At 39.4% G+C, this 12725-nt stretch overlaps 1 protein-coding gene across 1 annotated transcript in view; it reads right to left on the reverse strand.

The window, feature by feature from the left end:
• Window positions 1-12725, reverse strand: part of LOC126277920 (alpha,alpha-trehalose-phosphate synthase [UDP-forming] A-like) — an 86563-nt gene that overhangs the window by 43811 nt on the left and 30027 nt on the right. The window contains exons 5-6 of the mRNA XM_049977489.1: window positions 406-600; window positions 132-321 (exon numbers count right to left, since the gene is read on the reverse strand). Coding sequence (XP_049833446.1) covers window positions 132-321; window positions 406-600 — 385 coding nt within the window. The remainder of the gene's footprint in view (window positions 1-131; window positions 322-405; window positions 601-12725) is intronic.

The raw sequence follows: 12725 nt of genomic DNA on the forward strand, positions 1-12725 counted from the left end.
AGATGGAAAAAAAGGTATAAAGCCCAATTATTAGAAGAAGAAGAAGAATAAGAATAAACAGAGTTCATCCGGCTGCACAGTGGAAATTTAGTTCAACAGTTATTGTGCCATGAAAAGATGTAGATACTTACCATTTGTTTCACATTTACAACATTTCTTCCAGATATAATAGCAACATAAACATCAGGCATGTTTGATAATCGTTCCAAGACACTCTTGGTCTCTGGAGGCAGAATTGCTAAGTCTGGGTGAGGTGCAATAGGAGCCAGGGTTCCGTCATAATCCAGCAGCAGGGCCAGCTTGTGGTGGTTGCCCAGGTACCTGAGAGAGGCCATGATCAGAAATGGATCCCAACATTTTAAACTAGCTCTTAATTACTTCACAATGAATACTCTGTGTTGTTACTTGGACAAATATTCATCAAAGTCATCCATAGTCACTGGCTGCATTGTTGTGGGTAAACCATCATCACCATCTTCCCTCAGTGAGCCCATGGCCTTGAAAAATGATTTCATCCAATAGTTTACATCATGAAGCTTTTCTCTCCGACGAAGGTAGTTCATTCGTAGTGTCCGTTCATCTTCAGGCATTGTTAATGCCCTGCCATAAAAATTCATTATTCACTTCAAGTAACACTTTTACACTCATTGCAACAACTTTAACAATTAAAATAAAATACCAAATAGGAATAAAACCAGATCGGATTAATATTAAAGAGATACACATGTTACATATGTAATTCAAAACTTAAAGTAAAATGCTGGTTAAGAACAAAAGCCATTATCTTTAAAAAGGAAGAGTCAGAGTCAGTGACAGTGGAGAGAGAGACTACACTGAATTATTAACATCCTCATTTTATAAACCCGCTCTTTTATAAGAAGACAGATTCAGTATACAGAATAGGAAAATCAATAACATATAAAAAGAAAGATCAATTTCTTTCAAGGGCAGAGGAGACCAATGAAAAAGAAGTAGTATAAATATATAAACATGAATGAAAAAGATAGAAGTATATGAGCACAAAACTTGAAATCTGCAAAAGTTATATGCCTATTGCAGTCATTGTTCTACTCACCAAAAATTTTGTGTGACGGAAATAACTCATTAGATTAAAAAGAACACTATGGGTCTGGAACGAATATTTCACTCTGCAGTGTAGTATCAGCTGATCTGAAACTTCCTGCAAGATTAAAACTGTGTGCCAGACTGGGACTTAAATCCAGGATCTTACCAACTCTTCTGTTACTTTCCAAATTTCACTCAAGCTCCTCCATAAACCTTATGGGACCAGCAGTCCTGGAGGAGAGGGTATTTCAGAGAAATAATTTTGTCACAGCATTGGGGATTGTTTCCAGGGTGATGATTAGATTAGATTAGATTAGTTTTTTGGTCCATAGATCCGCACTGAGGAGCTCCTTGCGGATGTGGAACATGTCTTGTTTTTTTAAGCTGAAATTTACCAAGCGGGAAAGCGCCGGCAGACAGGCACATGAACAAAACACACAAACACACACACAGAATTACTAGCTTTCGCAACCGATGGTTGCTTCTTCAGGAAGGAGAGGGAAAGACGAAAGGATGTGGGTTTTAAGGGAGAGGGTAAGGAGTCATTCCAATCCCGGGAGCGGAAAGACTTCCCTTAGGGGAAAAAAAAGGACAGGTGTACACTCGCGCACACACACACACACACACACACACACACACACAGACATGTGCGGATGGATGTGTGTGTGTGTGTGTGTGTGTGTGTGCGTGTGTGTGTGTGTGTGTGTGTGTGTGTGTGTGTGTGTGTGCGCGAGTGTACACCTGTCCTGGGATATGTGTGTGTGTGCCTGTCTGCCAGCGCTTTCCCGCTTGGTAAGTCTTGGAATCTTTGTTTTTAATATATTTTTCCCATGTGGAAGTTTCTTTCTATTATCATTTGTTTCTATTTAAAAAAATCGTCGATGGAGTAAAAATTGACCACTAATAAGTCTTTCAGCCTCCTTTTAAACTGATCTTTATTTGTAGCTAAATTTTTTATGTTTGCTGGTAGATTATTGAAGATGAGTGTTTCTGAGTAGTGGACCCCTTTTTGAACTAAAGTAAGTGCTTTTAAGTCCTTGTGCAGATATTTTTGTTCCTGGTATTGTATGTATGAACTGAGCTGTTCGTTGGAAAAAGATATATATTATTTAGGACAAATTTCATTAAGGAGTAAATATACTGAGAGGCAGTAGTTAGTAGTTCTTGTTCTTGTTCTTGTTCTTTGAAGAGGCTTCTACAGGACATCCATGAATTTACTCCACAAATAATACGTATTACAAGCTTTTGGTCTCTAAAAACTTTTGTTTGACTTGAAGAGTTACCCCAAAATATTATACCATATGACATAACGGAATGAAAGTAGGCAAAGTACGCAAGCTATGTCTGCTAACACTCGAATTGCAAACAGAGATTTTTTAAGGCGTTTCTGCAGTTCTGTGGTGTGCTCCTCCCAACTGAATTTATTGTCAAGTTGTAATCCCAGGAATTTAAGACTGTCAACCTCTTCTATCTGCTCTTCTTCATACTTTATACATATGCTGGGTGGAAACCTTTTACAGGTTCTGAATTGCATATAGTGAGTATTTTCGAAGTTTAATGTTAGTGAGTTGGCTTTAAACCATTTATTAATATCCATGAAAATATCATTAGCAGACCTTTCTAGAACTACACTCAACATACTATTTATTGCAATACTTGTGTCATCTGCAAACAAAACGAACTCTGCTTCTGGCAGTGTAACTGATGAGAACATGCCTTAATTAACTTCGTTGATATTTCATAGTAACCACTAGAAGGCTTTGTTTTTAAAGATTTTGCTATGGAAATTATTTCTTTTGGTGAAGTGAGTGACATATTCATGGACCTGAAACTATTTGTAAAGGCTAGTTTCAGATATTCAAGGCATTATTTACTGATCCTGACAATCCCATTCTCTCAATAACAGATATTAAGTATTTGTTAAATAGATTTGCCACACTATGCCCATCGGTTACTAATGTGTCATCTACCCTTAATGCTACTTGCTCCTGTTCCTTTCTGGCTCAACCAGTCTCGTCTTTCACTATATCCCATATTGTTTTTATTTTGTTCCCTGACATTGCTATCTTCTTCTCTTAGTGCATTTGTTTAGATGTCTGAATTAGTTTTTATAATATTTTACAGTGTTCCTTATATTTGGCTAAATCATCAGCATTGGAGCTATTCTTGGTTGACAGATACATTTTCCTTCTTGTCTTGCAGGAAATCTTTATTCCTTGTGTAAATCCATGGTTTTATTACAGACTTCTGTTTAACTTGAGTAAACTTTTAGAGGAAAACAGTTTTCAAACATGGTACTAACATTGTTCGTGAATGTGTTATATTTTTCATTCATGTTATGGACTATAAACATCTTTCCAATTCATATCTTTGAGCAGTTTTCTAAAACACTCAATTTTTGGTTGATTGACTACTCTCCTGTACTCAGATTACGCACTATTGATAATCTGCTTAGAATTTACAACTAAAACAAGGAACTGCATGTCATGATCTGATAGTCCATTTATTACAGGTTTTATGATATGATTTTGTTCCTTTGATTTGTCTATAAAATGTTATCAATGGCTGTCCTTGAGGATTTAGTGATCCTAGTTGGAAAGTTTACAGTGTGAGTTAGATTGAAAGACATTACTAACTGCAGTAAATGTTTACTGGAAGAGTGCATTAGAAAATCTGTATTAAAGTCACCAGCAATCAAAAGTTCTTTGTTTCTTCCTGTTACATAACCCAAAAGAGCTTCTAGATGATTAGATTATAATTTCCTGCAGTTACTATTATAAAGGATCTGTTATGGAACTCTACTTCTGTTGCACATGCTTCTAGATGCTGCTCTAAACAGAATTTATTAATGTCAATGTTCTTGAGTTTATGGCAGTTTTTAATAAATGTGGCAACTCCTCCTCCATCCATAGCTACTCTGCAGAAGTAGGAAGCTAGCTTAAATCCTGAAATGTCCAACATATCTATACCAGTGGTCACTTGATGTTCAGAGAGGCAGATTATGTCAATTTGGTTAGATGAATTCATTTCATCGATACAAATGAGTAGTTCACCAATTTTATTTCTGAGTCCCGGAATGTTATGGTGTAATAAAGATAACTGATACTGCATACTAATGGGATTATAACTGCTTTGGCGAAGATGAACTAGCAGTTTCTGATTCCTTTCTGTTAAATATTGTTTAAATGGAGGCTGTATGCTAAAATCTGACCCCTGTTCATCTGTTTTCTCAATCTGAGTGTGTCTTCCAATCTCTCTTAAAATACATTTTCTTTCCCCCTTCCCTATCCTAAAAAAGGCATCCCTCTGACACCTGTGACCACTGGTATTTTACCACTTGTGGCAGTGTCCCTCCCTTAAGTTTTCTGCAATCAACTCAGACAGTTTTCCCTTCCCTTTCCTATTGAGGTGAAGGCCATGCCTAGTGTAGTCCCACATATCGATAGCATCTATAGGAATCAAACCAATATGGGACCCTACATCCATCCTAAGCAGCCACCCCAACTCCAAGTTCACCATCCTGACGGAAGAGTTCAAATGTGGCCAATCATGGCATCTCGACGCAGACACAAATCCCACACTCATATGCTTCGTTGCTTTCACTATTTTGTAGAAAGTCCACTGTGAGGGTGAGTTATGAGTCATGCCTGGGTAGCAACCTGCTATATGACAGAAAGTTAAATTTCAGGGTTTTCATCCCACATCCTTCTTTATTTTATGACCAACAGATTTTGTTATAATCTGCATTTCAAAATGTGCTGCAAGTCTTCTGAGAGGGGAGGGGGGAATGCACTGTGTTGCAAAGTGCACTATGTGCATCAGGCACAGGAATGTGACTGACAGCCCAGAAGAGTACACAAAGCTGATAGAAAGGCATGCTAAGGCAAACCACTAGGGACAAAGATATGCATTCAGAAACTGGAAATCCTACTCTGATGGTATCCTCAAACAGCTAGGACAGTAACATTTCAAATTCCAGAAGTAAATAAAAAAATTGCAATCAGATGTAGCATGAACAAGAAGGTGACTTTAGTTCTAGGTGATCCCTCTTATAACACTGACATAAGTGAACCTAGAAGCCAGTGTAACACAGGAAAAATGTCAGGAAGAACTGCTGCACTGCAGGTGTTGAAGAAAAGTGATCAAGTGAAGGCACCAAAGCTGGGGAATGATGAAAACTGGGATACAAACAAGAATTAGCAGGTCCACAAAATCCTCTTTGCTTCTAAAGTTGCTATGAAAGAAGGCTGCATAGCTGACTTTGGATACAATGCCAGTTGGAGCAATTCTGATATAATGGAAGAGGATGAAGTGAATTTCATGTAAACCAGGATTTACTACATGTGAACTTGGACTTTATTACACTGCTGAATGTTACTGGTTAACATGATAAGAAGTTTTTTCTTCTCTTTCTAGGATACAAAAGAATATATTGATTTATTTGAATTTCTTCAAAGTGCATGTTGAATAAACTCCTGAAGTCATTAGGTTTGACTTCATCGTATTTTGATGTTACTGTATTGTTTAATTTTTCAACCAGTACTTGTGAACTGATAGCAGTTGAACTATAGATGGATGTTAAGCTAATAGGAAATCTTTGTTAAAATAATAATAATAATAATAATAATAATAATAATAATAATAATAATAAATTTTTAGGTAGTTTGGTATCACTATCCTTTCCAAATCCCTGACATAAAAAACAGGTTTTCCAAGACAACAGACAAACAAAATGGTTAGCCATTGTCTTGAAAAACCTGCTAAATGCATTATGCAGTTGCATAACCCATTGCATGTTTCAAAAACATTTAAATAGCTGACTACCAATCTTTATGTGATTATGGCAACTGTTAGTGCAACAGGCAGAAGACATACTTTGTTGGTGCTGCACATTTTTGCAATTTTGACTGAGATAAACTCAGGCTGCAGTGATCTCCTTTGGTACACCAGTGTAGAAACAGCTAAGAAAAAAATCATTGCAATTTGCATATTCATTCACAGGCAACATTCCACTTCGTAGTTTTCTTTTGTGTGCGACCCTGTCTGCAACATTTGTGTGTCGATTTGAAATTCTAGATTCACATATTCGACTGTTCACATTGTTTCTGCAAAATCTTTCATCAGTTGTATTAATAACTGTTTGCACTGTGACATGCCATGAAATATCGAACATTCAATAGTGCCATCAGGGTTGCAACAAGCTTCCCCAAGTAAAATTCCCTGATTTCCAGACAAGTTTCAGCATTTTTTAACTCAACTCATTAAAAGAAAATTAGCACACTCAGTTTAAAGTTACTTGTTTGCTGTGCTGTAATACACTGCACCAGCCAAAATGCAGCCCACTGTTAATACTGTTCTTGAACACAGAGTGAGTTGGCTGACAATTGTGAGTGGCTCGAAATTGCCCTGACTACTGCCAAAAGATTAGCAGCTGCTGCAAATCAGTGTGTTGGAAAAGCTCCCAAGAGTCATATCTGTGGTACTGGTACCAAATTTACTTCAAGTACTACCCTCTCCTGTGGATCCTGCCTCCTCTGAAGAAAGTAAGGAATCTGTCATTACTCATCCACTTGCCTATAAGTGGCATTTCAATGGTAAAGCTAGGCATCCTGTACAGGGTGTATGGAGGCCATGGAGGACTCAAGGTGTTATACTCATCCCCCAATCAACAAGTTTGTGGTGCTGTCTTTCATTGAAACTGAAATTGAGCCAGTGGGACTCACTTCATCTGTTTTGGGGAAACCTGCTTTGTCCAGTGTCAAAATGAGTCAAATGCAAAATCATTGGCTGTGGTGTCACCGCCAGACACCACACTTGCTAGGTGGTAGCCTTTAAATCGACCACAGACCGTTAGTATACGTTGGACCCGTGTGTCGCCACTATCAGTGCTTGCAGACCGAGCGCCGCCACACGGCAGGTCTAGTCTAGAGGGACTCCCTAGCACTTGCCCAGTTGTACAGCCGACTTTGCTAGCGATGGTTCACTGTGAACATACGCTCTCATTTGCAGAGACGACAGTTTAGCATAGCCTTCAGCTACATCATTTGCTACGACCTAGCAGGGTGAAATATTCAGTTAGTATAAGCAATATCTTCAAGAATGTATTCTGAACTGATAATATTGTGAATCATGTACCATCAAGAGCGACGTTCATCATTAATGGATTGAAGTATCGAACTAATTTCGTCCGCTTCCTGAATTCTCATTCCTTGTCATGTTCCAGACCTCATGTCACTATAGTTCTTCCCTCCTCACGCTAGCCTGCTTGAGCTAAAACGGGTGCATTTCGGCCTCCATTTGTAACACGGTGTTGGCTCTTCTCCTAACACAAAATTGGCAATTGAAATGTACAGTGAATGATAGTACCCCTTAGGGAAATGGCAGCAAGGGACACAACAGGACATCATGTACACTTAGTGTGTATACCCGGGGGCTTTACTTTATTTGACATGTTGATGAGATTAGTCCAGCAGCCATTGGGGGAACAGGGTGCAGCCAACTGCAGATTGTGGTGCTCATTGGATCAAATGACACCTGTCATCTGGGCTCTGGGGTCATATTTGGATTATTCCAGTGATTAACAGAGAAAGTTGAGGAGACCAGCTTTGTGCACAGAGTTTCAATGAAGCTCACAATCTACAGCATTGTTCCCAGCACCGATCACTGCTCTTTGGTTGATTTCTGGATGACATCAATACAACAGTAAGCAGAGAAGTGATTGACAAACCAGGAGAGGACTTCACAGTGTCATTAACAGCAATGTGACACCTCCAACGGCATCCACAGTCTTACCTGTGACTGCAGTTTGGTGAGTTTAAAGAACATTTTCTAATTACGTCTATGTTTTGTTGTTTTCTAATGCGGAGATTGGACGTAGTGATGGAAATTGATTTTTGTACCACATGAACTTTTATCCACGAGAAAATCAGCTGAATCTCCACTTTTTGTTTGTTAGATATACATGCACCCGCTGACTAGCGGTCACTTTGGCCTCAGCGGCTGCCCGGAGTTGACGTGCTGTACTTCCTCCTGCGGAGCATGTAAGCTGGTGTTTGTTTACATTGCGACTTAGCCTGCACGCGAGCTTCGCTGTCTGAGATCATTAGAAATAAACTCAGGTAATCGACATCACGTTTCAGCTTTCGCCCGGAGTATGTACGACCGCAAGGAGGCGACGATCACGCCATTGGAACTTCGGGATATCCACCTATCGATTTTCAGCAATGCCGTTTACGTTAAAATGATCAATGACGCTGTGTGAGAGAGCATTTTGAACACAACCAAACAGGGATTCTGTTTCCGCCAAGCTGATGGCAACGTCAGCACGATCAAAGTTGAACATGCGGAATTAGGTGTTACAACTATTGGCGTGTTCGGATTGCCCTTAAGGTATCTGCATGGAACATAATAGGGCTTTCTGGGCTGACTTCCTGACATACCCTGCTCTTAACGGGGTGCGTCATAACACAATGGAAGGACTGAACCTGAGATTTGAAAGGTTCTGTGACGTGCTAGCTACAACTTCCTGAACTTCTGCCGTAGGTTTGAGAACTGTAGCATTCCTTAAGTGGGTCAGGTGTGCAATACACGTCAGAGGCTGCTACCCAGGTAGCTGACTCTCATGTTCTTGATCACTTCCAATCTAGATAAATGATTCTGTAAGAAACCCAAAAGTACCTATCTAAGATCAAAAGGAATGCCTTCTACAGGTGAAAGTAGTGAAATCCTAGTGCTTAACTGCTGAAGTATTCATCAAAAAGTTCATGAAAAGCAGTGAAGCTCACATAATGCTAGGTAGAGAAAGCGAGTTAAAATGATAGCAGTGAGATTTCTTGGGAAAATTTAGATGTATATCAAAAGAATAGACTAATGGGAAATGGAGGTGGTGTATTTGTTGCAGTAACCAAGAAACTCATATCCATCAAGACAGAAATTGAAGGTGCATGTGAGATTGTTTGGACAAGACTCAGTGTGGTGTGCATACTGTAAGACCTTCGCTAGATACACCATCATATTATTTGACTTGTCGCTCTAACGAAGTAGGCGAGTGTCAGCAATATGTCTCGTGGTCTTATTGTGGCATGTTTATCTTCTGCCATTAGGTCAGATGATACAAATGCCATTTGCACACTTAGAGTAGCAGATCGACAGTGACCAACTTTAAACAGAACTTGATTAATTTTCACACACATTTATTAAAATAATAACAACCATATAAATAACTTATCTTGATTCTGGATGCTATTTACAATTGACAATCTGAAGTTCCTTTGGTCTTGGTATGTTAATCTTATTCTCACATATCTCTGATACTTGACAAAGTGTCTATACATTTATCTTCATGGCTATGTACAGGAATATGATAATCTTATTAGGCGCAGACTGAAACTTGACTATAGACTGGTACAGACTAATGTAGACTGGTACAGACAGGTGCACATAAATGCAGACTAAGGCAGACTGACTAATCAGAGGTCTGTACACTCGTTATAATACTTCGAGCGTTCAGGTATCACTTCGCGAGTGTGATCCGCGAGGAGAAAAGGTTCTACGTTAACAGCAATCTCATTGGCTGCGTTACATATTAATACATGGATCGTCCCTAAGACAACGCCATCTCATAGTGTGGAGAAGGACGTGCGCTGCTCCTGCGCTGTTGTGCTTAGCGGGGTGTGCTCTACTGGGAAAGTTGTGTATGCACTGACTACGCGGAACTATGTACACAACACTCAGTATCAGGGATGGGCATAAAATGGCAATTGAATCTTACAATTGTCCAACAGACTTATCTCCAGATATAATAGAAAACTTTAGAGAAAACTTCAGTTAGCTCGCAAGTAAGTTTCTGAATCATACTGTAATCACTGGAGGAGACTTTAAGCTTCCAGCAATCAATTCGGAAAGCTACACTTTGCTACTGGTTGGCACGATAAGATTTCCTTTGAAACATTACTAAATGCCTTCTCTGAGAACTGTCAAGAGCTTATAGTTCAAAATCCAATCTTGATGGAAATATATTGGATCTAACGTCAATAAAGAGACTTGACTTCTTTGAGGGTGTCAACATCGAAACAGATATCAGTGACACTGATGTGGTTGTGGCAGCAGTGATTACCACAGCAAAAAGGACAACTAAAACAAGCAGGAGGATATATATGTTCAGTAAACTAGAGAAAATCAGTAGTGTCATATCTCAATGAGGAACTTAAAACTTTTACATAGGGTAGGAGCATGTAGAGGAACTATGGCTAAAATTTTGAAAGAGTAGTTGATCATACACTGGATAGATATGTACCCAGTAGAATCCACAGTATACAGTAACTGTAAAAAAAACTTCAAAAGAATAAGAGACTGCTGCATAATAGGTTTAGAACAAAGTGTAGAACAGTAAATAGAGAGATGTTGAATGAAACGGGTTTGGCAGTCACGAGGTCTTCAATGACTACCATAGCAGGATATTATCAAATGATCTTCCACAAAACCCAAAGAAATTCTGATTGTATGTAAGGGCTGTTAGTGGCAACAAAGTTAATTGCCCAGTCCCTGGTGAATGAGACAGGAATTGAAGTTGAGAGTAGCAAAGTAAAAGGTGAAATGCTCAAAACTGTTTCCAAATGTTACTTTACAAAGGAAAATCAACGATAACTGCCCTAATTTAATCCTCATTCAGTAAGTATTGGTGTCTGTGGTGTTGAAAAATGGCTGACATCATTAAAATTGAACAAAGCTCCAGGGTCTGATGTAATCCCTTTGAGATTCTATACTTGATTTGTGGCTGATTAACTACTATTAACTAACTATTATCTATCATAGTCTCTCGAACAAAAAGCCATGCCCAGTAGTTGAAAGAAAACCCATGTCCATCATCATCAATGTAAATATTACATGTAGAGGCAGGCACTACATGATAAATTTATAAGTCTTGATGCCTCATAGCCTTTTTCTTACTGGTGCAGGAATAAAGGGTTAAGCTATGAGCATTCACTAATGACTCTATAAGATACAGTGTATAAAGTGATGCATACAGTGGGGCATATGGATGTTTGGGTCAGTTTGTGAAGTGTGCACAAATAATATATTGGTAAGTAGACTACACCCAATAAACAGGAAATCTGGTTTCAAGCCTCTGTCTGGCACAAAGTCTCACATGTCAGCAATAGATGGGACAATATTATGAAAAGCTTAGACTGCTACTCACCATATAGTGAACATGTTGAGTTGCAGACAAGCACAACTAAACAGATTGCTAAACAAGTGAGCTTTCAATCAAAATTATTTTTATCTTCCACCATGGTGTGCTTGTCTGTGACTCCACATCTCCACTATATGGTGAGTAGCAATCTATCCTTCTCATAATATAACAATATTATAAGAAGGAGAGCTGGTATCACCATATAGTGGAGATGCTGAGTCACAGATAGGGACAACAAAAAGACTGTCACAATTATAGCACTGTCACACATGCAAATGCAACTCACACACATGACTACAGTGGCAGGCAACTGAAACCACACTGCAAGCAGCAGCACCAGTGCATGATGGGAGTGGTGACTGGGTGGGAGGCTGGAGCAGGGAACGAAAGGGATAGTACGGTGGGGGTGGTGGACAATGAAGTGCTGCAGGATAGACTGAGGGCTGGAGAGAGGGGGGGAGGGGGGAGGGTTGGAGTAGCAGAAAAGGAGTGAAATAAAAAGACTGGGTGTGGTTGTGGAATGAAAGCTGTGTAGTGCTGGAATGGGGATAAGGAAGGGGCTGAATGGGTGTACAGCAACTGACAAAGGTTGACACCAGGAGGGTTATGGGAACATAGGATGAATTGTACGGAAAGTGCCCACCTGCGCAATTCAGAAAAGCTGGTGTTGGTAGGAAGGATCCATATGGCACAGGCAATAATATTGTCATTATTCCATCCTGAATTTTCCATTGTTCAATAGGTAGGACATCTACACCTAGCACAGCTGATGCCAAGTTATTCATACTCAGTGAATTTATTTTGATCTAATTTTGAATGGCTGTCAATTGATATGAGTGTAAACATTACACGCTGAGGAGGGTGCAAAATGATAACTTCATAGGTCTCAATTCCCCACTGTCTTCTTCTCATTGGTGCAGGGATACAAGGTTGGGCTGTGAGCAGTCACTGACGAATCTAGTAGACAATGATATAGGGATGTCAACAGTATGACATACTGAAGACTGGGTTGGTCCATGAAGCATGCATGGGCAACCTAATGGTAAGGTGACTGCTATTGATAAGCAGGAAATCCAGCTTCGTGTCCCAGACTGGCACAAATTTTCCCATGTCACCAATAGGTAGGATATCTGTACTTAATGCAGCTGATGTTAAGTCATTCCCATTCAGCAAATTTATTTTGACACAAATAAAAGAGTTGTTGGAGTGCTGCACTGATGTGTCAAGCTAGCATCCACTTTCGGCACTTCCTAGTTCTTTGAGAGATGGCTAGATGCACACTTCCACAAACTTTGTCATAACCAAATGTTTCATGAATTACATGAGGCACAGTTCCATTCTGAATTTTCACATCAGCAACAGACTCCATATTGTGATCTGACAGAGCTGGCAAGCGATACACTCACAGTTGAAACTGTCACAGCAGTAATGACAACACAGACATGTTCAAGCCAAAGTAAGACTTTAA

This window comes from Schistocerca gregaria, chromosome 6, assembly GCF_023897955.1.
Source record: "Schistocerca gregaria isolate iqSchGreg1 chromosome 6, iqSchGreg1.2, whole genome shotgun sequence".
Classification (NCBI taxonomy): domain Eukaryota; kingdom Metazoa; phylum Arthropoda; class Insecta; order Orthoptera; family Acrididae; genus Schistocerca; species Schistocerca gregaria.